Raw genomic sequence first — 25,392 nt, 5'->3', positions numbered from 1 at the left:
GCGGCTGCGCTGGGGGAGCCGACTCTTCCTCCCGCTCACCCCCAACACCCCCGACTTCCTCCCCGCCAGCATCGCCCTGATCCTGCCCTGTCTCCGCTCTAGCCTCCTTTCTCGGGCAGGCTTTTCTCTGGTGTCCCTGTTCTCCACAGTAAAAACATCTCATCGTTTCGGAACTGACAAAAACTACACAATTCATCCCTTCCACGTTAAAATTCCAGGCAACATTAATGACTTGGTTAGGATCATTTAGTAAGACAAACGCCTGCCTTCTAAACGACATGACGTGCCTAACACTGTTATTTTTGCACCCCAGCGGGATTCCCTTAATCGGGGACACCAGTTTACCAAAACGAGCTAAATTCTTTTCTAATTGCTCATTTTTTAAAAACGGAGGCACATTAGAAATAATAACTTTCGTAACCGGGGTTACTAGAGGGGAAACCTGAACAAATTCACCTTTCACTGTAAATCCTTCCTCTACCAGCTTGTGTACCAGAGACACCTCCACTAAAAATATTACCAGCGCTTTATTCATTCTTGACGCCGACATAATATTTTCAAACCCCACCACCTCTCCTACTGCCAGCAGGCACTCCTCCACCGAAACCCCGGGGTCAGGCAGGCAACGGACCCCGTGTCGGCGGGTGAGAGCCCCCAGCCCTCCTGAACGAGACCCCATAACGGGATCTCCAAACACCCTCCAAACAAACAAACACACACACACACACCACTAACCTACGAACAAACAAACACACAAAAAGAACAACTAAGTAACTATCAAACAAACAAACAAAAAAATAAATAAAAAATAAATAAATAGATAAATAAATAAAGTTTTAAATTTCCCGGTCCTACCGTACCGGCGTTCCACCTCTCTGCAAGCCCTTCCCACAATCCTCCACGAGAGAGAGAGAGAGAGAGACAGAGAGAGAGAGAGAGACAGACAGACAGACCTGTTCATTTATTTAATGCAAGTACACAGACAAAGCTGAGAGAATATGTCTCTTGCTGTCAGTCTTCATGCAGCGTTTGTGCCAATACAAACACATTGAATTAAGATGCACCCACACATGCTTACTCTTCAACTTGAATACATACTGTATGAAGAGAACTGCTTGTCTAATGGGGATGGAACTTGGTAAGGACAGTCTTTATTTAGAAGCGCCTCTATTACCTTGATAATTGCTTTTGAAAGCAGATCATTTTCTTCTGAAAGCAGCAAAATGTAATTAATTAATTGAAAAAAAATAGGATCATTAAGAATTTGCACAAATAAACCTAATTATTTGTCTCCAGCATTGATTGACAATGCTAATTGCCACAGCTGGGAATGTAGCTCGCTTGCCCAAATTACAAAAGCTCAAATAGCAGTGTTGAGAAGTGAGTATTCAGAACAGAAAATACTAATTAGCAGGGAGAGATTACAATAACCTTCCATCACTGTGATTAACTCCTTACCTTCCTGCAGCGAGTGTGTCTTCCTCTGCTTTCACACATGCATTAGGAGCAGCACATGCTGTTCTGGCTCCAGGGAGTGGGTCTCACAGGGAATGGTATGATGTACAACGCAAAGGCAAATGCAGATTTGAATGGGAAAGCAATGAGAAGCACTCAGAACAGTGTTTGAACGGCTCCTTGTACACCTTTCCAGTAGTTGCATGGCATTTGCCCTGCACTTCACAATTGGTCCTATGGCTGGAAGAGGGGCATCGTTAGGCCCCTCCAGTCCACACCGTGCCCATGTCTTGAATCGATGTGCTGAAGCTGCAGCATGAGTAATCGGCTCCAAAGGGAATAAATAGCAGTTTCAGTTTGAGGTGGTGGTGTTGTTTTTCACAGTGACTGTTAGCAGAGTATAATGAATATTACTAATTGCTCGTTAAGTCTGTAATTCACCCCTCGGCACAAGGGGATGAAAGCAGAGAAGAAGCAAAAGAAATCTGTGGGCGATGAATCCTTTGCTGAAAAAACAGCTTTGGAGTTATTTCTAATGAACTTAATTAGCATGAACAGAGATCCAGAGGGTGTCCCGTCTGTGTAGGTTTCCTATGTTACTGGGAAAGTATTGCTGGAGGAACTGCAGCTTTACAATAATGGTTTGGAGCTTGACATTCAAAGCCTGCTGCCTCTCCCACAGGGCTTTAGATTATTGCTAGATCTGAAAACAAAGTCAACATCCATAAAAGTTTGTAACTTTTCCAAAAGTTTGGGGATTTGGAAAGTTCTCAAAATCAGAACGAATTGCCAACTAATTGGATTGTACTATACATCCTCTATAAGCAGAGTTATCCAGAGCTGGTAGACTTTACACTAGTGTAGATTTGTGGAAGTGTTCTCCTTTCTTTCAGTTCTATTCATAGCTATAAAACATCTCAATGTTGGTGTATTCATATGAAAATTAATACAATTTTGTGACAGTTTGGCCCAGTGGGCTTGATCTGTCATGACTTGCTTTTGACTACAGTTGGTTTTTTTTTAGGGCGTGGGGATGTTTTTAACTATCATAAACAGTGCTGGTCTATCGCTCAATAAGCCATCTCTGCAGCAAACATGCAGTTACTGCTAATCTTCCTCTCTCCTGCATTTAAGGAAGCATGAAGATCAAACAGTGTGGAACAAAAGAGGTATTATCCATGCAAATCCAAAATGAGTTTAATTGATGTCTGCACTGGCTGCCATTGATTTGCTAATCTTCCTCTCCCAGCATTCTCCTCTGTCCATTACATTCTCCTAACAAAGTACTAGCACTGAGAGGACTAGTGTGGACTGGAGCACAAGTTCCTCAGATATGCAGAATAACCAAAACAAGCTTCATTTTGTGGGGGGGATTCACCTTGCAATATCAAGCTGTATCCACTCTACACTGGCCCCATTTCAAAGGGCGGCTACGTAGGCATGGATGTTTAGCGTTTGCAGAGAGCAGGGTTCAAGCAGCCAGCTGGAGCAACTTGTCCCCGTCCCGTTCCTGCCTGGCTGTGTTCCTGGTCTTCTGTGCTCTTCTGACTTCTCATCACACACATTCAGGTGCTCAATTAAGTCTCTTTGATGCACACCCATATTCATTGGTACTCGTGTCTCTTCGGTATTGTACAGTGTACACCAGTATTCATTGGTACTCGTGTCTCTTCAGTATTGTACAGTGCACACCAGTATTCATTGGTACTCGTGTCTCTTCAGTATTGTACAGTGCACACCAGTATTCATTGGTACTCGTGTCTCTTCAGTATTGTACAGTGCACACCAGTATTCATTGATACTCGTGTCTCTTCAGTATTGTACAGTGCACACCAGTATTCATTGGTACTCGTGTCTCTTCAGTATTGTACAGTGCACACCAGTATTCATTGGTACTCGTGTCTCTTCAGTATTGTACAGTGCACACCAGTATTCATTGGTACTCGTGTCTCTTCAGTATTGTACAGTGCACACCAGTATTCATTGGTACTCGTGTCTCTTCAGTATTGTACAGTGCACACCAGTATTCATTGGTACTCGTGTCTCTTCAGTATTGTACAGTGCACACCAGTATTCATTGGTACTCGTGTCTCTTCAGTATTGTACAGTGCACACCAGTATTCATTGGTACTCGTGTCTCTTCAGTATTGTACAGTGCACACCAGTATTCATTGGTACTCGTGTCTCTTCAGTATTGTACAGTGCACACCAGTATTCATTGGTACTCGTGTCTCTTCAGTATTGTACAGTGCACACCAGTATTCATTGGTACTCGTGTCTCTTCAGTATTGTACAGTGCACACCAGTATTCATTGGTACTCGTGTCTCTTCAGTATTGTACAGTGCACACCAGTATTCATTGGTACTCGTGTCTCTTCAGTATTGTACAGTGCACACCAGTATTCATTGGTACTCGTGTCTCTTCAGTATTGTACAGTGCACACCAGTATTCATTGGTACTCGTGTCTCTTCAGTATTGTACAGTGCACACCAGTATTCATTGATACTCGTGTCTCTTCAGTATTGTACAGTGCACACCAGTATTCATTGGTACTCGTGTCTCTTCAGTATTGTACAGTGCACACCAGTATTCATTGATACTCGTGTCTCTTCAGTATTGTACAGTGCACACCAGTATTCATTGATACTCGTGTCTCTTCAGTATTGTACAGTGCACACCAGTATTCATTGGTACTCGTGTCTCTTCAGTATTGTACAGTGCACACCAGTATTCATTGGTACTCGTGTCTCTTCAGTATTGTACAGTGCACACCAGTATTCATTGGTACTCGTGTCTCTTCAGTATTGTACAGTGCACACCAGTATTCATTGGTACTCGTGTCTCTTCAGTATTGTACAGTGCACACCAGTATTCATTGGTACTCGTGTCTCTTCAGTATTGTACAGTGCACACCAGTATTCATTGGTACTCGTGTCTCTTCAGTATTGTACAGTGCACACCAGTATTCATTGGTACTCGTGTCTCTTCAGTATTGTACAGTGCACACCAGTATTCATTGGTACTCGTGTCTCTTCAGTATTGTACAGTGCACACCAGTATTCATTGGTACTCGTGTCTCTTCAGTATTGTACAGTGCACACCAGTATTCATTGGTACTCGTGTCTCTTCAGTATTGTATGGTGCACACCAGTATTCATTGGTACTCGTGTCTCTTCAGTATTGTACAGTGCACACCAGTATTCATTGGTACTCGTGTCTCTTCAGTATTGTACAGTGCACACCAGTATTCATTGGTACTCGTGTCTCTTCAGTATTGTATGGTGCACACCAGTATTCATTGGTACTCGTGTCTCTTCAGTATTGTACAGTGCACACCAGTATTCATTGGTACTCGTGTCTCTTCAGTATTGTACAGTGCACACCAGTATTCATTGGTACTCGTGTCTCTTCAGTATTGTACAGTGCACACCAGTATTCATTGGTACTCGTGTCTCTTCAGTATTGTACAGTGCACACCAGTATTCATTGGTACTCGTGTCTCTTCAGTATTGTACAGTGCACACCAGTATTCATTGGTACTCGTGTCTCTTCAGTATTGTACAGTGCACACCAGTATTCATTGGTACTCGTGTCTCTTCAGTATTGTACAGTGCACACCAGTATTCATTGGTACTCGTGTCTCTTCAGTATTGTACAGTGCACACCAGTATTCATTGGTACTCGTGTCTCTTCGGTATTGTACAGTGCACACCAGTATTCATTGGTACTCGTGTCTCTTCGGTATTGTACAGTGCACACCAGTATTCATTGGTACTCGTGTCTCTTCAGTATTGTACAGTGCACACCAGTATTCATTGATACTCGTGTCTCTTCAGTATTGTATGGTGCACACCAGTATTCATTGATACTCGTGTCTCTTCAGTATTGTACAGTGCACACCAGTATTCATTGGTACTCGTGTCTCTTCAGTATTGTACAGTGCACACCAGTATTCATTGGTACTCGTGTCTCTTCAGTATTGTACAGTGCACACCAGTATTCATTGGTACTCGTGTCTCTTCAGTATTGTACAGTGCATACCAGTATTCATTGGTACTCGTGTCTCTTCAGTATTGTACAGTGCACACCAGTATTCATTGGTACTCGTGTCTCTTCAGTATTGTACAGTGCACACCAGTATTCATTGGTACTCGTGTCTCTTCAGTATTGTACAGTGCACACCAGTATTCATTGGTACTCGTGTCTCTTCAGTATTGTACAGTGCATACCAGTATTCATTGGTACTCGTGTCTCTTCAGTATTGTACAGTGCACACCAGTATTCATTGGTACTCGTGTCTCTTCAGTATTGTACAGTGCACACCAGTATTCATTGGTACTCGTGTCTCTTCAGTATTGTACAGTGCACACCAGTATTCATTGGTACTCGTGTCTCTTCAGTATTGTACAGTGCACACCAGTATTCATTGGTACTCGTGTCTCTTCAGTATTGTACAGTGCACACCAGTATTCATTGGTACTCGTGTCTCTTCAGTATTGTACAGTGCACACCAGTATTCATTGGTACTCGTGTCTCTTCAGTATTGTACAGTGCACACCAGTATTCATTGGTACTCGTGTCTCTTCAGTATTGTACAGTGCACACCAGTATTCATTGATACTCGTGTCTCTTCAGTATTGTACAGTGCACACCAGTATTCATTGGTACTCGTGTCTCTTCAGTATTGTACAGTGCACACCAGTATTCATTGGTACTCGTGTCTCTTCAGTATTGTACAGTGCACACCAGTATTCATTGGTACTCGTGTCTCTTCAGTATTGTACAGTGCACACCAGTATTCATTGGTACTCGTGTCTCTTCAGTATTGTACAGTGCACACCAGTATTCATTGGTACTCGTGTCTCTTCAGTATTGTACAGTGCACACCAGTATTCATTGGTACTCGTGTCTCTTCAGTATTGTACAGTGCACACCAGTATTCATTGGTACTCGTGTCTCTTCAGTATTGTACAGTGCACACCAGTATTCATTGGTACTCGTGTCTCTTCAGTATTGTACAGTGCACACCAGTATTCATTGGTACTCGTGTCTCTTCAGTATTGTACAGTGCACACCAGTATTCATTGGTACTCGTGTCTCTTCAGTATTGTACAGTGCACACCAGTATTCATTGGTACTCGTGTCTCTTCAGTATTGTACAGTGCACACCAGTATTCATTGGTACTCGTGTCTCTTCAGTATTGTACAGTGCACACCAGTATTCATTGGTACTCGTGTCTCTTCAGTATTGTACAGTGCACACCAGTATTCATTGGTACTCGTGTCTCTTCAGTATTGTACAGTGCATACCAGTATTCATTGGTACTCGTGTCTCTTCAGTATTGTACAGTGCACACCAGTATTCATTGGTACTCGTGTCTCTTCAGTATTGTACAGTGCACACCAGTATTCATTGGTACTCGTGTCTCTTCAGTATTGTACAGTGCACACCAGTATTCATTGGTACTCGTGTCTCTTCAGTATTGTACAGTGCACACCAGTATTCATTGGTACTCGTGTCTCTTCAGTATTGTATGGTGCACAGCCACATCTCTCTCAGGAGGCCAGCCTGGCAGTGATTGTGCACACAGCGCCAGCTCCTCTAGAGAACAACCCAGAAACAAGCTTCGTTGTCAGGCTCTGTTTGTTTCGGCTTCTTATTACCATAATCAAACTAGTAAACATCAAGCAATGTGCTTTCACAATTAATATCATGCATTTATTTTATTATCAAAAGTATAATGTGTGTTTGAGTTTTTTTCTTGAATTATTATTTTTTTTTATAACAATTCAATGAAAAAGAAAAAAAAAGATCAGCAATTCATGAGTTTAAGGCTTTTTGGATTGAGGATGCCTGTGGCAGTATGAAATCGGAGAGTTGGGTTGAGAAAACAGGATGCACAGTGTTGTCCTTGGCTTACCTCTCTGTGTGTATGCAGTGTTACTGGCCATCTCCTGTAAAACCAGCTGCAGTACCCATCTCCCTTTCCCTGCAAGCTCTCAGCTAACAGCCCGTGGAAAGTGATCAGGTTAATCGCATTCTGAACAGACGTCCACACCAGTTCAGGTCAATGGCATTCTGAACAGGTGCTGGGCTGCACTGTGGAGTCTCTCATTCAACACTGCAGTGCAGGGCTGCACTGTGGAGTCTCTCATTCAACACTGCAGTGCTGGGCTGCACTGTGGAGTCTCTCATTCAACACTGCAGTGCTGGGCTGCACTGTGGAGTCTCTCATTCAACACTGCAGTGCTGGGCTGCACTGTGGAGTCTCTCATTCAACACTGCAGTGCAGGGCTGCACTGTGGAGTCTCTCATTCAACACTGCAGTGCAGGGCTGCACTGTGGAGTCTCTCATTCAACACTGCAGTGCTGGGCTGCGCTGTGGAGTCTCTCATTCAACACTGCAGTGCAGGGCTGCACTGTGGAGTCTCTCATTCAACACTGCAGTGCTGGGCTGCACTGTGGAGTCTCTCATTCAACACTGCAGTGCTGGGCTGCACTGTGGAGTCTCTCATTCAACACTGCAGTGCTGGGCTGCACTGTGGAGTCTCTCATTCAACACTGCAGTGCAGGGCTGCACTGTGGAGTCTCTCATTCAACACTGCAGTGCAGGGCTGCACTGTGGAGTCTCTCATTCAACACTGCAGTGCTGGGCTGCGCTGTGGAGTCTCTCATTCAACACTGCAGTGCAGGGCTGCGCTGTGGAGTCTCTCATTCAACACTGCAGTGCAGGGCTGCGCTGTGGAGTCTCTCATTCAACACTGCAGTGCAGGGCTGCGCTGTGGAGTCTCTCATTCAACACTGCAGTGCTGGGCTGCGCTGTGGAGTCTCTCATTCAACACTGCAGTGCTGGGCTTCACTGTGGAGTCTCTCATTCAACACTGCAGTGCAGGGCTGCACTGTGGAGTCTCTCATTCAACACTGCAGTGCAGGGCTGCACTGTGGAGTCTCTCATTGAACACTGCAGTGCTGGGCTGCAATGTGGAGTCTCTCATTGAACACTGCAGTGCTGGGCTGCACTGTGGTGTCTCTCATTCAACACTGCAGTGCTGGGCTGCACTGTGGAGTCTCTCATTCAACACTGCAGTGCAGGGCTGCACTGTGGAGTCTCTCATTCAACACTGCAGTGCAGGGCTGCACTGTGGAGTCTCTCATTCAACACTGCAGTGCTGGGCTGCACTGTGGAGTCTCTCATTCAACACTGCAGTGCTGGGCTGCACTGTGGAGTCTCTCATTCAACACTGCAGTGCAGGGCTGCACTGTGGAGTCTCTCATTCAACACTGCAGTGCTGGGCTGCACTGTGGAGTCTCTCATTCAACACTGCAGTGCAGGGCTGCACTGTGGAGTCTCTCATTCAACACTGCAGTGCTGGGCTGCACTGTGGAGTCTCTCATTCAACACTGCAGTGCAGGGCTGCACTGTGGAGTCTCTCATTCAACACTGCAGTGCTGGGCTGCACTGTGGAGTCTCTCATTCAACACTGCAGTGCAGGGCTGCACTGTGGAGTCTCTCATTCAACACTGCAGTGCAGGGCTGCACTGTGGAGTCTCTCATTCAACACTGCAGTGCAGGGCTGCACTGTGGAGTCTCTCATTCAACACTGCAGTGCAGGGCTGCACTGTGGAGTCTCTCATTCAACACTGCAGTGCTGGGCTGCACTGTGGAGTCTCTCATTCAACACTGCAGTGCAGGGCTGCACTGTGGAGTCTCTCATTCAACACTGCAGTGCAGGGCTGCACTGTGGAGTCTCTCATTCAACACTGCAGTGCTGGGCTGCACTGTGGAGTCTCTCATTCAACACTGCAGTGCAGGGCTGCACTGTGGAGTCTCTCATTCAACACTGCAGTGCAGGGCTGCACTGTGGAGTCTCTCATTGAACACTGCAGTGCTGGGCTGCAATGTGGAGTCTCTCATTGAACACTGCAGTGCTGGGCTGCACTGTGGAGTCTCTCATTCAACACTGCAGTGCTGGGCTGCACTGTGGAGTCTCTCATTCAACACTGCAGTGCAGGGCTGCACTGTGGAGTCTCTCATTCAACACTGCAGTGCAGGGCTGCACTGTGGAGTCTCTCATTCAACACTGCAGTGCTGGGCTGCACTGTGGAGTCTCTCATTCAACACTGCAGTGCTGGGCTGCACTGTGGAGTCTCTCATTCAACACTGCAGTGCTGGGCTGCACTGTGGAGTCTCTCATTCAACACTGCAGTGCTGGGCTGCACTGTGGAGTCTCTCATTCAACACTGCAGTGCAGGGCTGCACTGTGGAGTCTCTCATTCAACACTGCAGTGCTGGGCTGCACTGTGGAGTCTCTCATTCAACACTGCAGTGCTGGGCTGCACTGTGGAGTCTCTCATTCAACACTGCAGTGCAGGGCTGCACTGTGGAGTCTCTCATTCAACACTGCAGTGCTGGGCTGCACTGTGGAGTCTCTCATTCAACACTGCAGTGCAGGGCTGCACTGTGGAGTCTCTCATTCAACACTGCAGTGCAGGGCTGCACTGTGGAGTCTCTCATTCAACACTGCAGTGCTGGGCTGCACTGTGGAGTCTCTCATTCAACACTGCAGTGCTGGGCTGCACTGTGGAGTCTCTCATTCAACACTGCAGTGCTGGGCTGCACTGTGGAGTCTCTCATTCAACACTGCAGTGCAGGGCTGCACTGTGGAGTCTCTCATTCAACACTGCAGTGCAGGGCTGCACTGTGGAGTCTCTCATTCAACACTGCAGTGCAGGGCTGCACTGTGGAGTCTCTCATTCAACACTGCAGTGCTGGGCTGCACTGTGGAGTCTCTCATTCAACACTGCAGTGCTGGGCTGCACTGTGGAGTCTCTCATTCAACACTGCAGTGCAGGGCTGCACTGTGGAGTCTCTCATTCAACACTGCAGTGCAGGGCTGCACTGTGGAGTCTCTCATTCAACACTGCAGTGCTGGGCTGCACTGTGGAGTCTCTCATTCAACACTGCAGTGCTGGGCTGCACTGTGGAGTCTCTCATTGAACACTGCAGTGCTGGGCTGCACTGTGGAGTCTCTCATTGAACACTGCAGTGCTGGGCTGCACTGTGGAGTCTCTCATTCAACACTGCAGTGCAGGGCTGCACTGTGGAGTCTCTCATTGAACACTGCAGTGCTGGGCTGCACTGTGGAGTCTCTCATTCAACACTGCAGTGCAGGGCTGCACTGTGGAGTCTCTCATTCAACACTGCAGTGCTGGGCTGCACTGTGGAGTCTCTCATTGAACACTGCAGTGCTGGGCTGCACTGTGGAGCCTCCTCCTGGTGGGTGGAGACGCTGTAATTCCAGACTGGCTGTGGATCTCATTTCTGGTTTATTTTATGAAATCCTTTTGATTTGTGTCTCAATAAGTGCTGTTACAGCTGAAATTTGTCCACAACAATCTGAAGAACTGATTTAAATAAGATGTGCTTGTGATTTGCTTTAAGTTTATTTGTTGAATGATAAAAATGATGTTTGTCTTTTCGGCACTTCGTGTAACCGAACAGTGAATAGGAGGTAATGATGGGTGTAATGAAACTCGCAGGAGTGAAAAGGTACTTCCACACATCATTTTTTTTATTCACATCGTATGTCTACAAACAATAATCCTGAGATCCATGTAACTGCCTGCCTAATTTGAGCACAATGAATTTCAAAGCATCACTTTGTCTGAAGTGAAAAAGAAAGATCTTTAACTCAAGGTTTGCTTTATTAAAATTCTTCTAAAATAAAGCTTAGCGTTGATTATGAATCAAGTGTGCTGTGCTCTACTTTTAAACAAAGATTAAATAGAATAAATGACCATGCAGAGTTGCCCCTGTTTGTTCTGAAATCCTCCTTCCTTTAAAGTAATATTAACCCTGGTCCCCAAGTCTGGGGAATTAGAATTTCAAACTAATTAACATCATTAAATATAATATAGACCATCATCCTGCTCACACACCTGCAAGAGACAGAGTGTATTGTACACATTCATTTATATTACTTGCATTAAAAGAAGCTTAATCCTCCTGTTCAGGGCTGTTTCTTTTAATGATGTACACCAACACCACCTGCTGGACATTTATTACAGGACAGTGTTAAAATCCAGGAACGATACTCACATTTACATTTGCTTTTAAAGTAGGTCATTACTCATTTTCCTTTAGAAATTGAGACCAGCAAGGATTTCACTACAACCCACACATCTCTAATGACCAGCTGCTCTTTTCAAACAAGTTCCCTGCTCCCTACCTCTCAGATGCACACTTCCATTAGTTTCTAATTATTACCTTCTGAGATGTGGGTTTTTAAAGCTAGAGCTTTTAAAAGGACCCTTCCATGTACGGCTGTATGCAATACTCCTGGAATGATCTGTCTCCCGACCTGTATTATACACTTTTAACCTGCTCTTGCAATCCCAGGGACTGTTTCTTGAAATGATCAAACAATTGAAAGACAGCAGTATTGGCATTTCTCTCTAAAAATCCCCAAACAATCCCTTTCGGGCAGTTATTCCTGTATCTGATCTGACAGGAGCAATGCACACTGGGGAGTAAATTAAACTGAAGCAATAACCCTTACTCAAATAAACCTGCAGTGAGGGGTCAGACTGAAGGAGTGGAGACAGGAGATGCATCTTTGACTGGAATGGGGCAGATCAAGAAATATGAGAAGTTCCAGCAGCTTCGATAAGGAGCTGGGCTTTTTAAAACAGTTCAAAGCACTTTGCAAACCAACCTTGGAGCAACTGCACTCGAGACGAATAATAGTGGTTAACAAAATGATTTTAAAGTCGGTTCAGCCTCCCTCCCGCTCCTCTCGCGTTCTCTGATATGTATCTTCTGATCAGACTCTGTGTTGTGCAGGTTCTGCTGGAGGATCATGTTGTGAAGACCACCACCATGAAGGGCTCCCCGTTCATCGCCCCCTTCGAGGAGCAGCTGCTCTCCTGGGAGGCCAGGCTGGTACATTCCCTTTGGATCTGGGGCCCCGGCAGGGAGAAGAGCTAAAGGCACGCTTCAGCTCCTCTCTCTGTCTGTCTCCCCTCTCTCTCTCTCTCTTTCTCTCTCTCTCCTTCATGATTTCTCTCTCTCACCCTTCTTACTGTGTCCTTGTCCCTCATACAGCTGTTTCTCTAAAAGTGCTTCTGCCTGCTCTCACTCCCACTTCTTCACACTCTCCCTAGTCCTGCTTTTTAAACCCTCTCTTATTGTTTTAATTTGCTTCTGCACCTGCTTGGAGCTGTGTTGGTTTAAAACAGGGGCAGAGTTGTTCTTGTTTTCTTGTTTATAAGGTATCGCTCTCACGCTTGTCCTTCTTTCTAGGTCTCGTTTCTTGTTCTCTCTCCAGTTCTGCTCTTACATTTACATCCTTGAAGATTCCTATGGCACGCTGCTCTAAGACTGGGCGTTTATTACTCCTAATATGAATCTATAACTATCTCAATAAGAATCTTGATTCAATTGTTTGTGTTGCAGAATCTCTCCCTCCCTCTCCTTGTTCCTGTGATTTGATTTACGGTTCAGTAACTTGATTAGGTTGTGTTTTTTTCATTTTATCTGCTAAACCCCAGCTCTGCTTTTGCTTCCCAGTGGCAGACTGTTAACGCTGTGCAGGTGGGAGGGAGTGTGTGGATCAGGTTCTCAGGGTTGCTACTTTGGTAATGCTTGTCCTTCTTGTTTAAGAAAAGATCGAGAGACATATACAAATACATCTCTGACACCACTTTCTGTGGTAACGGTAAATACTCTTTGTGCAATCGAAAATGTATAAGGAAAATAAAACTGGCAAAGGTACAGAATTAGTGAGATGCAGATCTGACGTGCCTTTTGAATTCTGGAAGGAACTGAAATTAAACTGGATTACTAAAGGAACCCGTCTCCTCCCCTCCCCTTCACTCCCATCCCCTCTCCTCCCCCTCTCCTACCTCCCTTCCCCTGCCCTCCCCTCTCCTCCCCTCCCCTTTCCTTTCAGCCGCTTTGGCAGATTCGAAACCGCTGAAAAGCGCATTATTAAACTTGCAAAAGCTAATTTCCATACCCAGCAGAGTATTGGCTGACCGATGAGCCAGATGTGTGTGAGGAGTCCATGAGGTTACCCTCACGCCCGCTGTCTGAACCTGGGTCCTTGGTAACATTGCTGCCAGCGAGGACGCTCCAGCGGGTATTCAGTCTTTTTATTTCGTTACTCTGCTCCCCAACCTTAGTACCTGCCACTGCCTTTTCAATACTCTCATTACCATTTTTATCTCCCTCTGTACTACGTTTTTTTTTGCCACTACACCCCCACTCCTTTCTCTTACCCTCTTTTTCCCCGGTATTTTAAACTCCCCATCCTTATTCTTTTCTATTTCCATCTTGACCATCTCCCCTGAGAGAGAGAGAGAGAGAGAGAGAGAGAGAGAGAGAGAGAGGAAGAGAGAGAGAGAGGGAGAGAGAAAGAGAGAGAGAGAGAGAGAGAAAGAGAGAGAGAGGGAGATTGCAGATAGTTATAGCTACACTGGCACTTCGGTTCCAGCACTACAATAATTTCTACCTCCCTCTCTAACTCCTGTGAACACTGCACTCATTCAGTATCAGAATTTCAAATTTCAAAAAGGATTTCAAATAGTCACTGGTTCCCAGTTTACTAAGGATTCTGTTGCGTAAAAATGCAGCAGAATATTATTCCTATTAACACAATGTGTGAGAACCATCTTGGTGTTGTTCTTGAATTATTTAGTTGGTAGTCATTTCTGTGTGTTCTTTCCCTCCTGTTACTCTTTCCCCAGGAAACAGAACCGAAACAAATGAACCACAGAATGATCAAAATGTACACTGTCATAAAACAACAGCTTTCTTTTACATTAGCTTGTATTTTACTGGTTAATAATTATTATTCTAACTTCTGGTTTATTATTTTTAACTTCTACACGTGCCTGTGCTGCTGTATGAATATTGAGCAGGCTGACCGTGCTGTGCTGTGGTACTGACTGTGCTGTGCCCCTCTCTGCTGTATAACTATTAAGAACATAAGAACATAAGAAAGTTTACAAACGAGAGGAGGCCATTCGGCCCATCTTGTTCGTTTGGTTGTTAGTAGCTTATTGATCCCAGAATCTCATTAAGCAGCTTCTTGAAGGATCCCAGGGTGTCAGCTTCAACAACATTACTGGGGAGTTGATTCCAGACCCTCATGATTCTCTGTGTGAAAAAGTGCCTCCTATTTTCTGTTCTGAATGCCCCTTTGTCTAACCTCCATTTGTGACCCCTGGTCCTTGTTTCTTTTTTCAGGTCGAAAGAGTCCCTTGGGTCGGCACTGTCAATACCTTTTAGAATTTTAAATGCTTGAATTAGGTCGCCGCGTAGTCTTCTTTGGTCTTACTAATGCATTGTACAGTTTTAACATTACTTCCCTTGTTTTAAATTCAACACTTATCACAATGTATCCGAGCATCTTCATTGTCTAGACGAAGACATTTCTGAGTCAACAAAAACTTCTGGGTCTTTTTCAGAGTCCTTCTTTAATTTCAGTATCTCCCATATGATATTTATAATGCACATTTTTATTTCCTGCGTGCAGTACCTTACACTTTTCTCTATTAAATGTCATTTGCCATGTGTCTGCCCAGTTCTGAATCTTGTCTAGATCATTTTGAATGACCTTTGCTGCTGCAACAGTGTTTGCCACTCCTCCTACTTTTGTGTCGTCTGCAAATTTAACAAGTTTGCTTACTATACCAGAATCTAAATCATTAATGTAGATTAGGAATAGCAGAGGACCTAATACTGATCCCTGTGGTACACCACTGGTTACCACACTCCATTCTGAGGTTATCTTGAATCCCTACTGCGTTCAGTTTGAGAATTAATCTTTTGTGCGGGACTTTGTCAAAAGCTTTCTGGAAATCTAAATAATCCATGTCATATGCTTTGCAATTATTCATTATCGATGTTGCATCCTATTGAGCAGGATGACTGTGCTGTGCTGTGCTGTGGTGCTGACTGTGCTGTCCCCCTCTCTGCTGTATGAATATTGAGCAGGATGACACTGCTGTGCCCCTGTCTGCTATATGAATATTGAGTGGGGTGACTGTGCTCTGCTCCTCTTTGCTGTATGAATATTGAGCAGGATGACTCTGCTGTGCCCCTTTTCTGCTGTATGAATATTGAGCAGGCTGACTGTGCTGTGCTGTGGTGCTGACTGTGCTGTGCCCCTCTCTGCTGTATGAATATTGAGCGGGGTGACTGTGCTGTGGTGCTGACTGTGCTGTGCCCCTCTCTGCTGTATGAATATTGAGCAGGGTGACTGTGCTGTGGTGCTGACTGTGCTGTGCCCCTCTCTGCTGTATGAATATTGAGCGGGGTGACTGTGCTGTGGTGCTGACTGTGCTGTGCCCCTCTCTGCTGTATGAATATTGAGCGGGGTGACTGTGCTGTGGTGCTGACTGTGCTGTGCCCCTCTCTGCTGTATGAATATTGAGCGGGGTGACTGTGCTGTGGTGCTGACTGTGCTGTGCCCCTCTCTGCTGTATGAATATTGAGCGGGGTGACTGTGCTGTGGTGCTGACTGTGCTGTGCCCCTCTCTGCTGTATGAGTATTGAGCGGGGTGACTGTGCTGTGGTGCTGGCTGTGCTGTGCCCCTCTCTGCTGTATGAGTATTGAGCGGGGTGACTGTGCTGTGGTGCTGGCTGTGCTGTGCCCCTCTCTGCTGTATGAGTATTGAGCGGGGTGACTGTGCTGTGGTGCTGACTGTGCTGTGCCCCTCTCTGCTGTATGAATATTGAGCGGGGTGACTGTGCTGTGGTGCTGGCTGTGCTGTGCCCCTCTCTGCTGTATGAGTATTGAGCGGGGTGACTGTGCTGTGGTGCTGGCTGTGCTGTGCCCCTCTCTGCTGTATGAATATTGAGCGGGGTGACTGTGCTGTGGTGCTGGCTGTGCTGTGCCCCTCTCTGCTGTATGAGTATTGAGCGGGGTGACTGTGCTGTGGTGCTGGCTGTGCTGTGCCCCTCTCTGCTGTATGAGTATTGAGCGGGGTGACTGTGCTGTGGTGCTGGCTGTGCTGTGCCCCTCTCTGCTGTATGAATATTGAGCGGGGTGACTGTGCTGTGGTGCTGACTGTGCTGTGCCCCTCTCTGCTGTATGAGTATTGAGCGGGGTGACTGTGCTGTGGTGCTGGCTGTGCTGTGCCCCTCTCTGCTGTATGAGTATTGAGCGGGGTGACTGTGCTGTGGTGCTGGCTGTGCTGTGCCCCTCTCTGCTGTATGAATATTGAGCGGGGTGACTGTGCTGTGGTGCTGACTGTGCTGTGCCCCTCTCTGCTGTATGAATATTGAGCGGGGTGACTGTGCTGTGGTGCTGGCTGTGCTGTGCCCCTCTCTGCTGTATGAATATTGAGCGGGGTGACTGTGCTGTGGTGCTGACTGTGCTGTGCCCCTCTCTGCTGTATGAATATTGAGCGGGGTGACTGTGCTGTGGTGCTGACTGTGCTGTGCCCCTCTCTGCTGTATGAATATTGAGCGGGGTGACTGTGCTGTGGTGCTGACTGTGCTGTGCCCCTCTCTGCTGTATGAATATTGAGCGGGGTGACTGTGCTGTGGTGCTGACTGTGCTGTGCCCCTCTCTGCTGTATGAATATTGAGCGGGGTGACTGTGCTGTGGTGCTGACTGTGCTGTGCCCCTCTCTGCTGTATGAATATTGAGCGGGGTGACTGTGCTGTGGTGCTGACTGTGCTGTGCCCCTCTCTGCTGTATGAATATTGAGCGGGGTGACTGTGCTGTGGTGCTGACTGTGCTGTGCCCCTCTCTGCTGTATGAATATTGAGCGGGGTGACTGTGCTGTGGTGCTGACTGTGCTGTGCCCCTCTCTGCTGTATGAATATTGAGCGGGGTGACTGTGCTGTGGTGCTGACTGTGCTGTGCCCCTCTCTGCTGTATGAATATTGAGCGGGGTGACTGTGCTGTGGTGCTGGCTGTGCTGTGCCCCTCTCTGCTGTATGAATATTGAGCGGGGTGACTGTGCTGTGGTGCTGACTGTGCTGTGCCCCTCTCTGCTGTATGAATATTGAGCGGGGTGACTGTGCTGTGGTGCTGGCTGTGCTGTGCCCCTCTCTGCTGTATGAATATTGAGCGGGGTGACTGTGCTGTGGTGCTGACTGTGCTGTGCCCCTCTCTGCTGTATGAATATTGAGCGGGGTGACTGTGCTGTGGTGCTGACTGTGCTGTGCCCCTCTCTGCTGTATGAATATTGAGCGGGGTGACTGTGCTGTGGTGCTGACTGTGCTGTGCCCCTCTCTGCTGTATGAATATTGAGCGGGGTGACTGTGCTGTGGTGCTGACTGTGCTGTGCCCCTCTCTGCTGTATGAATATTGAGCGGGGTGACTGTGCTGTGGTGCTGACTGTGCTGTGCCCCTCTCTGCTGTATGAATATTGAGCGGGGTGACTGTGCTGTGGTGCTGACTGTGCTGTGCCCCTCTCTGCTGTATGAATATTGAGCGGGGTGACTGTGCTGTGGTGCTGACTGTGCTGTGCCCCTCTCTGCTGTATGAATATTGAGCGGGGTGACTGTGCTGTGGTGCTGACTGTGCTGTGCCCCTCTCTGCTGTATGAATATTGAGCGGGGTGACTGTGCTGTGGTGCTGACTGTGCTGTGCCCCTCTCTGCTGTATGAATATTGAGCGGGGTGACTGTGCTGTGGTGCTGACTGTGCTGTGCCCCTCTCTGCTGTATGAATATTGAGCGGGGTGACTGTGCTGTGGTGCTGACTGTGCTGTGCCCCTCTCTGCTGTATGAATATTGAGCGGGGTGACTGTGCTGTGGTGCTGACTGTGCTGTGCCCCTCTCTGCTGTATGAATATTGAACGGGGTGACTGTGCTGTGGTGCTGACTGTGCTGTGCCCCTCTCTGCTGTATGAATATTGAGCGGGGTGACTGTGCTGTGGTGCTAACTGTGCTGTGCCCCTGTCCGTACAGGAGGCAGGTCATGGCTGAGGCGCAGCAGACTGGCAATGCCATGCAGGTTATCTCTCAGGTCCAGGTGCGCAGTACTCAGAGAGGCCGAGTCGATGCTGGACGACATTCAGAGAGGCTTAAATGACTACTTAGAGAAGAAAAGGCTCTTCTTCCCGGGGTAAGCCACAAACAGACAGAATAAAGAACAAAACCCTGCTTCCTATAGCAGGGGCACAAGTACTAACTTGTCTTCCTTTCAAAGGAAACAGGTGCACAGGTGTTGAAGGTGCATCTGTTAATCTAGTTAGGGTCCGGTGCCCTTATGTACTGCAGGCTTTATAAACACACTTGATTGGAGAGTGGGTTCGTTGTGTGACTGGGGCCCGCAGTATCATTTTCTGCCATGATAAATGACTGTAATCGTTTATAAATAAATGGCTATGTTTATGTGCTTCTCATTTACTTCCACGCACCAATATAACACATGAAACTTCCTGTTTGTCTGATTTGGCCGGTCTCTTATGTAACTGAGTTCAGCTCACCCCTAAGGCAGCCACGCACAATGAATTAGATGAAATGTATACTGCTCGCAACCCTGAGCTCTACACTATCTCTGTCTAGGGGTGGCAATCAAGGCTAATCACCGCTCTCATGCTTTTTCAACAGTGCAAACATTAAACAAGCCAGAAAAGTCACTTCACAGCACTCACATGCACAGGAAATCAATCCTCTTGATTTGATTCTTTCAAAAACAAATGCGGCAAACTCAGCAGGAATGAATACTTCTGAACCTGCGTCACCCCCCACCCCGGTTCCAGGAAAACAGCTTCAAATGCAAGATACGTACAGAGGGCTTTGGAATCGGTTCATCAGATCAGGAGTTTGAATCCGATTAGACTGTACATAAAAATTTGTCAATTGATTTTATCATTTCAATATTACTATAAAAAAGCCACATGGTTTTTAGCACCTTGTTTACAAGAGCAAGCAGGTTTTACACTCTCTTAGAGCTTGTGTGTGTGCGTGTGTGTTCATATGCGTGTGTCTGCGTATTTGCAAGTTGTGGTCAGTGTTTTGTAACGTCACATTGTGTGTGTCAGTGTACTGTAGTCAGAGTGTGTATTGTCAGGCTGTGCTGTTATGTGTCGGGTAGAGCTTTTCCAATATAACAGAATCAAGTGTACCAATGTGACTGGATCACAGACTGAAACTCTTGGGACTTCAGTGGCTGTGGTGTAATTTTAACTTTTGCATGAAAGTTTTTTGCAAACTGTTAACATGATCAAAGCTACCTTCCTGTATAAATAGTTTCTGGCAGGTTACTAAGAGGAAATTATACACTACAGAACAAGAATAAAGAATAATTTGAGACCTCATAAATACTGTATGAGAGGAGGCTGACTTGTGATTAAAATGTATTTGTCCACCAGCAATATCTGCAGTCACAGAGAGAGGAATGTAATGTACATTAGACAGACACACAGTGACTCTGTTCACAATGCTGTGGTACACATTAGTCAGACAGACAGACAGACAGACAGACAGACAGACAGACAGACAGTGTGACAGTGTTCTGTCTGTGCTGTCTCACAGACAGACTGACAGACGTGTACACATGTAGACAGTTCAGACACAGACAGACAGTGTCCATGTGTCACCGTCTCAGACAGACAGACAGACAGAACTGTGGTACAGACAGACAGACAGACAGACAGACAGACAGACAGACAGACAGACAGACAGTGACTCTGTTCACAATGCTGTGGTACACATTAGTCAGACAGACAGACAGACAGACAGACAGACAGTGACTCTGTTCACAATGCTGTGGTACACATTAGTCAGACAGACAGACAGACAGACAGACAGACAGACAGTGACTGTGTTCACAATGCTGTGGTACACATTAGACAGACAGACAGACAGACAGACAGTGACTCTCTTCACAGTGCTGTGATACACACTAGACAGACAGACAGACAGACAGACAGTGACTCTGTTCACAGTTCTTTGATACACATTAGATAGACAGACAGAGTGACTCTGTTCACAGTTCTTTTGATTACACTAATAGATACAGACAGACAGTGACTCTCTTCACAGTGCTGTGATACACACTAGACAGACAGACAGTGACTCTGTTCACAGTTCTTTGATACACATTAGATAGACAGACAGACAGTGACTCTGTTCACAGTTCTGTGATACACATTAGACAGACAGACAGACAGACAGACAGTGACTCTGTTCACAGTTCTTTGATACACATTAGATAGACAGACAGACAGACAGACAGTGACTCTGTTCACAATTCTTTGATACACATTAGACAGAGACAGACAGACAGACAGTGACTCTGTTCACAGTGATGTGATACACACTAGACAGACAGACAGACAGACAGACAGTGACTCTCTTCACAGTTCTTTGATACACATTTCTGGACTGTACTTTTTTTTTATCAACAATCTAGTTTGAATGTCAGATTGCTTAATTAAGAAATATAGACTTTTAAAAGACATTCTTCAAACAACTCAAAAGTGTGCCCGATATTACATGAAACACCCTTTCTTATATACTGCTCCTGTTAATGCTTTCTCTTTCTCTCCCCTCTCTCTGTCTCCTCTGTGTCCTTGACTCTGGCGGACACACAGGTAAGTTATGGAAGAATGCAGTGTGTGACCTATCTGAGTAGAACATGCACACACACACGCACACAGACATGCACACATAGACACTGATACACACGCACGCACACAGACATGCACACACACACACACAGACACACGCACACACACACACACACACACCCACACACACACACACACACACACACACTGACACAGAGAAACACAGAGCCTCCAGAGATTCTGCTCTAATCACTTGTTCCAGACCTGACAGTTGGCTGAAGGTATTTGGTAAACCCCATCGGAGCTCCCCTTTGCTCTTGTACTAGAAAGAGATCGGTGATGCCTGCAGAAGAAGACTCGTAGAGACTCAGCATAATTAGACACCAGGAGTCTGTTTTATACATTGCTGGACTAGTCAGACTTGACTTAGGGTTAGGATTATTTTTTATAAACCAAAATTATAATCACACTTGTTTGTAAAGAATAATTTCGCCTCTTACTCTTGACATGACTCGGATTCTCAGGTAGCTGGAATCCGATTAAACTGCACTTAACTGGAAATTTTCCATAAGAAAGCCCTGTTTGAATGACACCACGCTTAGCAGGGTAAACAGTCAGACTCAGAGTGCTTTCCAAGGGGCCCGGATTCGAATTCCAGTCAACGAGGCAGAGTGTTTCTTCACTGCCTGTGCTCCTTCGCTCTCGACGCTGTCTAATCTGTGTCTCTAATTTAAGTGCCCTGGGCATTGGAAGGAGGTCTTTAAATGGGAGCTAAGGCAGCATGGAGTGGCAGCCAGTTCAGCAGGCTGGGCGTGGGAGTAAACACTGGGCCCTGCGTGAATTGAGATGGATTCTCTGCAGTGTCTTATGGCTTTTTATTCCTACATGATGGTAATGAAGGCTCGTGTAGGGGTGGAAGCCATGAAACAGGCAGTGGAAGGTCAGCGGAGGTCAGCGTGAATCCAGCCAGGATTGTCCAGGGGTCCAGTGAACCAGCAATCTCACCCCTGTGGAGTGGTACCACTGCTGGGGTAGCTTCACTGAGGCAGGTCGAGCTACTCTGTTTTGGGAGTGGAGACTTCATGTGACACTGGATGATGTTTCTCCTAGTGCTTTAAATCAATTCATATGAGTTGTGAAGTTACATATATATATTATAGTAAAGATCACGCTTTACTTATATTATAGTAAATATATATAACTATATATATATATATATATATATATATATATATCACTATAATATATATTTATACTATTTACAAATATTTATATATTTATACTTTGCAGAGTGACATTAGTAGAGAAACTGTTAATGCAGCTGACATCAGCATGGCTTGAGTTTCACAGGTTAATTAAAGAGAGGATTGGCACTGGGGATTACAAAGTCATTTTGTTTCTGCTGTCTCTTTTATGCTGTATCCTTTATTTCTTTCCTTTCTCAGCTAAAAATAAAATAACTTCTTTCATTCTCTCTGTCTGTGCTTCTGTTTCTCCTTTCCAAGACATCCTTCACACTCTTCTCGCAGGTGTTCTAGTGGGTGTGCTGGCATGCAGGACACAGGGCTGGTAAGACAGCACCCAGCTGCGCAGGGTATCGACAGGCTTGTGTCTGGAAGGGAGGTGATGACAGGCTATTAGATAGGACTCCCAGCCCACATGCCAGAGTGATGTTATACCTGTAGCAAGTAATGCCTAGAGAAAATAACACAGCTGTGTTGCAACACATATCTAATATCCTGTCATCACACATCCTGTTCATAGCACTATGTTTAAATATATTGAGTATCCTCTTTATTCAAGTCTAAATCTCCTCCAAGATCAGCCCATTAGCCAAGCAGCACCCAGTAATAACTCCTGCCAATCAGGAAATTCAGCTCAGACCAGGCATCCCAATCTACACGCAGTAAAGGTGGAAAGCTACACAGCAGCGTTTAAATAAACCCACGAGGAATGCAAGGTGTGCAGGTGGTAGAGTGGTGCATCAGTCCGGAGCACTGACCTGCCACAGGGAGAGCTTGCTTTTTAGGTTTTTGGTGAAGAAGATTCTATAAACTACATGAAGTAAGTTACAGAATGAGATTGGAGAGAGATGCATACCTAGACATCCAGCATGCTGCACAGTCCGATAACTAGGTCCTCTCCGTCTGTCTTCTAGATACTGCCCTGTGTTGCACTGAGCCAACTGAACTAGACTCCTGTGGAGTGCCCGATACGCAGCACATCACATCCTAGTCAACACTGCCATGCAAACACAACATAGTCTTTGCATAAAGTATAGATGTTAAATAAAGGAAATATAGGGGTAGAGACCTGAGCAGCAGGCAGGAGCAGGGCATGAATATGAATCTCCTCCGGAAGCAGGTTCATCTGCCTCGCCATGCTGATGTGGTGGTGTGTGCGTGCATGCGTGTGTGTGTGTCTGTGAAAGTCTTTGCAGATTTCATTAGCACAGCTGTGTGGCGCTCTGCAAGAAGAATAAAACACATCAGGTACACCTTGGAGCTACTTTGACCTCCTAGGTCTGTAGCCAGGAGCAGAGCCAGAGGAAACTGGCTTCAGCTATTTATCACAGCTAGCTAGTCAAGGTGCAGTAAGGAGCCAGTAAAGCTGCATGGCACAGCCTGGGTTCAGTGGTTCTGCCTGGAAAGGGTCTTTTGGTCCATAAAAAAGCATGGTCTGGAAAGTGTTTGTCTGTTTGACTAACAGCTAGATTCTCAAAGCTATTTACTGCAAAATATCAGTACCACAATTTTCTTTTGAAAGGGAATTGCAATTCTAAAATAAACAAAACTTGATTTACAAGCCCTGAAATTAAAGGCCTTTTTTATTTTCTAAATGCGTTAATGACATTAAATGGCTTTAGCGTCTCAAAGCTTCACTCTGACCTGAAGTAAAAAACATATCCGATAATTAACCAAATAAGAAAGACACAAATTACACAGCTGATTCAGGTGTGTAATTCATCTCAAGTTGTTTGTTATTAATTTAAGAATTTTAATTGCTATTTTTGTACCACTTCCAGAGCAAAAAATAACTCATGTTAGTGATAATTTGAGTGTAAAGGCTCTGAGATTGTGGCCCGCTGCATGCAATACAGCAGTATGTAGAAGACAGACAGTGAAGGTCTAATTACTGAGCTGTGCACCATATTGAAGGTGTAGGTGTGAGCCAGACTCTCATCCTGAGTCTAAGCCAGTGCAGAGCATCCCTGCCCCAGAGCCCGTGTGCTACAGACGGTGCAGTGAGCTGTGCCACAGACAGTGCCAACGTTTCTAAATCCTCTCTTTAAAAAGCAGATGGTTAATTCGATGCCTGTGAGACTGGTTAGTGAAAACCCCAAGCCATGCTATTGTTCTGCAAACATTGCTAATCAGCCTATTGGATTTGCTATCAGCAACAGCAGAGGGGCAGGAGGTTGGGATCTTTAATCAGTGTTGTCTTTGCTGCAATCAACTCTAATCAGACTCCATGGAGGGGCCAGGAGACTCATCGTTAATCTCATCCTCCAGCTCTCTGCCAGCACGTCCATCACAAGTCAGCCTTTCCATTAAAATAACAACGGCTCAGGCTTCTGCGATTGTTACAGATGCGCTCTCTAGTCTCCATTCCCTGCCCTCTCTAACCGTCTGCAGGAATAAAGATAATGGAGCAATCAGGAGCTCCACAATGCCAGTGCCTCTAGGTATTTTCAGTGGTTTATTCCCATTATATTTCCATGGTGCTATTTACATCGCTATGTCTCTTCATAGCCCTTTATCATCTTCAGTGCTGTTTTCACCTCTACCTTTACTTTCTGTAGTTGAGTTAATCAGCTATTCTCAGGTAATGTGCCACACTGGTGCTGTATGTAAAGCACATTGCTCTCTCTGTGCTGGATGGAGAAAGAGTCCTTTTCCACATTTGAAACCCCTCCTTCGTCACGCTGCTTTACAGAACCCACAGGACAGGTGTGCATAGAGTAACTGTAGCCCAGAGAGCACTGGGAGACTCTGAATCAGCTTGGGAGGTCACTCTTCTACAGAGCTCTCTGCTCAGGCTGTCTGTTCTCTCACTGTTTGCAGATCTGATAAAAGGCTCGTGCCTCAGTGCCTTGTGTCTGATTCTGCTGCTCCTCGTTGTGACCCCAGTCCCAGACTGTCTGATCTGAGCACGGCCCTTGATTAAAGGCTGACGGGCACTCTCTGTGTTGTAACGTGCTTCAGATGCAAACCTGCTGCTGGACTTGCCCTCTTTGTACAAGACTCCACAGTTCTGACACTAGCGTCTGTCCAGTCAGTGGATCAGTCAGTGAGTACACCACTCCAGGCTGTTGGTTACAGGAAACTCGAATCGTAAGGTTTGAGATATAACGAGTACCCTGTGTATAACACTGAGAACCCCCTAGATTACATACG

The 25,392-nt window shown here is 45.9% G+C and overlaps 1 protein-coding gene across 3 annotated transcripts in view; it reads left to right on the top strand.

The window, feature by feature from the left end:
• The window catches only part of LOC121320123 (dynein heavy chain 3, axonemal-like), a 99,832-nt gene extending 79,946 nt beyond the window's left edge, over positions 1 to 19,886 (top strand). For 2 of the 3 annotated variants that reach the window (XM_041258380.1, XM_041258379.1), the window contains exon 4: positions 12,301 to 12,997. In XM_041258380.1, coding sequence (XP_041114314.1) covers positions 12,301 to 12,444 — 144 coding nt within the window. In that variant the 3' untranslated portion in view covers positions 12,445 to 12,997. Of the gene's footprint in view, positions 1 to 12,300; positions 12,998 to 18,386; positions 18,544 to 19,031 lie in introns of those variants that run through there. The other variant, XM_041258382.1, reaches the window with a different exon arrangement.
• The last annotated feature ends 5,506 nt before the right edge of the window (positions 19,887 to 25,392 follow it).

Source organism: Polyodon spathula, chromosome 8, assembly GCF_017654505.1.
Source record: "Polyodon spathula isolate WHYD16114869_AA chromosome 8, ASM1765450v1, whole genome shotgun sequence".
NCBI classification, from domain to species: domain Eukaryota; kingdom Metazoa; phylum Chordata; class Actinopteri; order Acipenseriformes; family Polyodontidae; genus Polyodon; species Polyodon spathula.
Note: the sequence above shows the minus strand (reverse complement) of the source record. Positions and strands in the feature narration are given on the sequence as shown.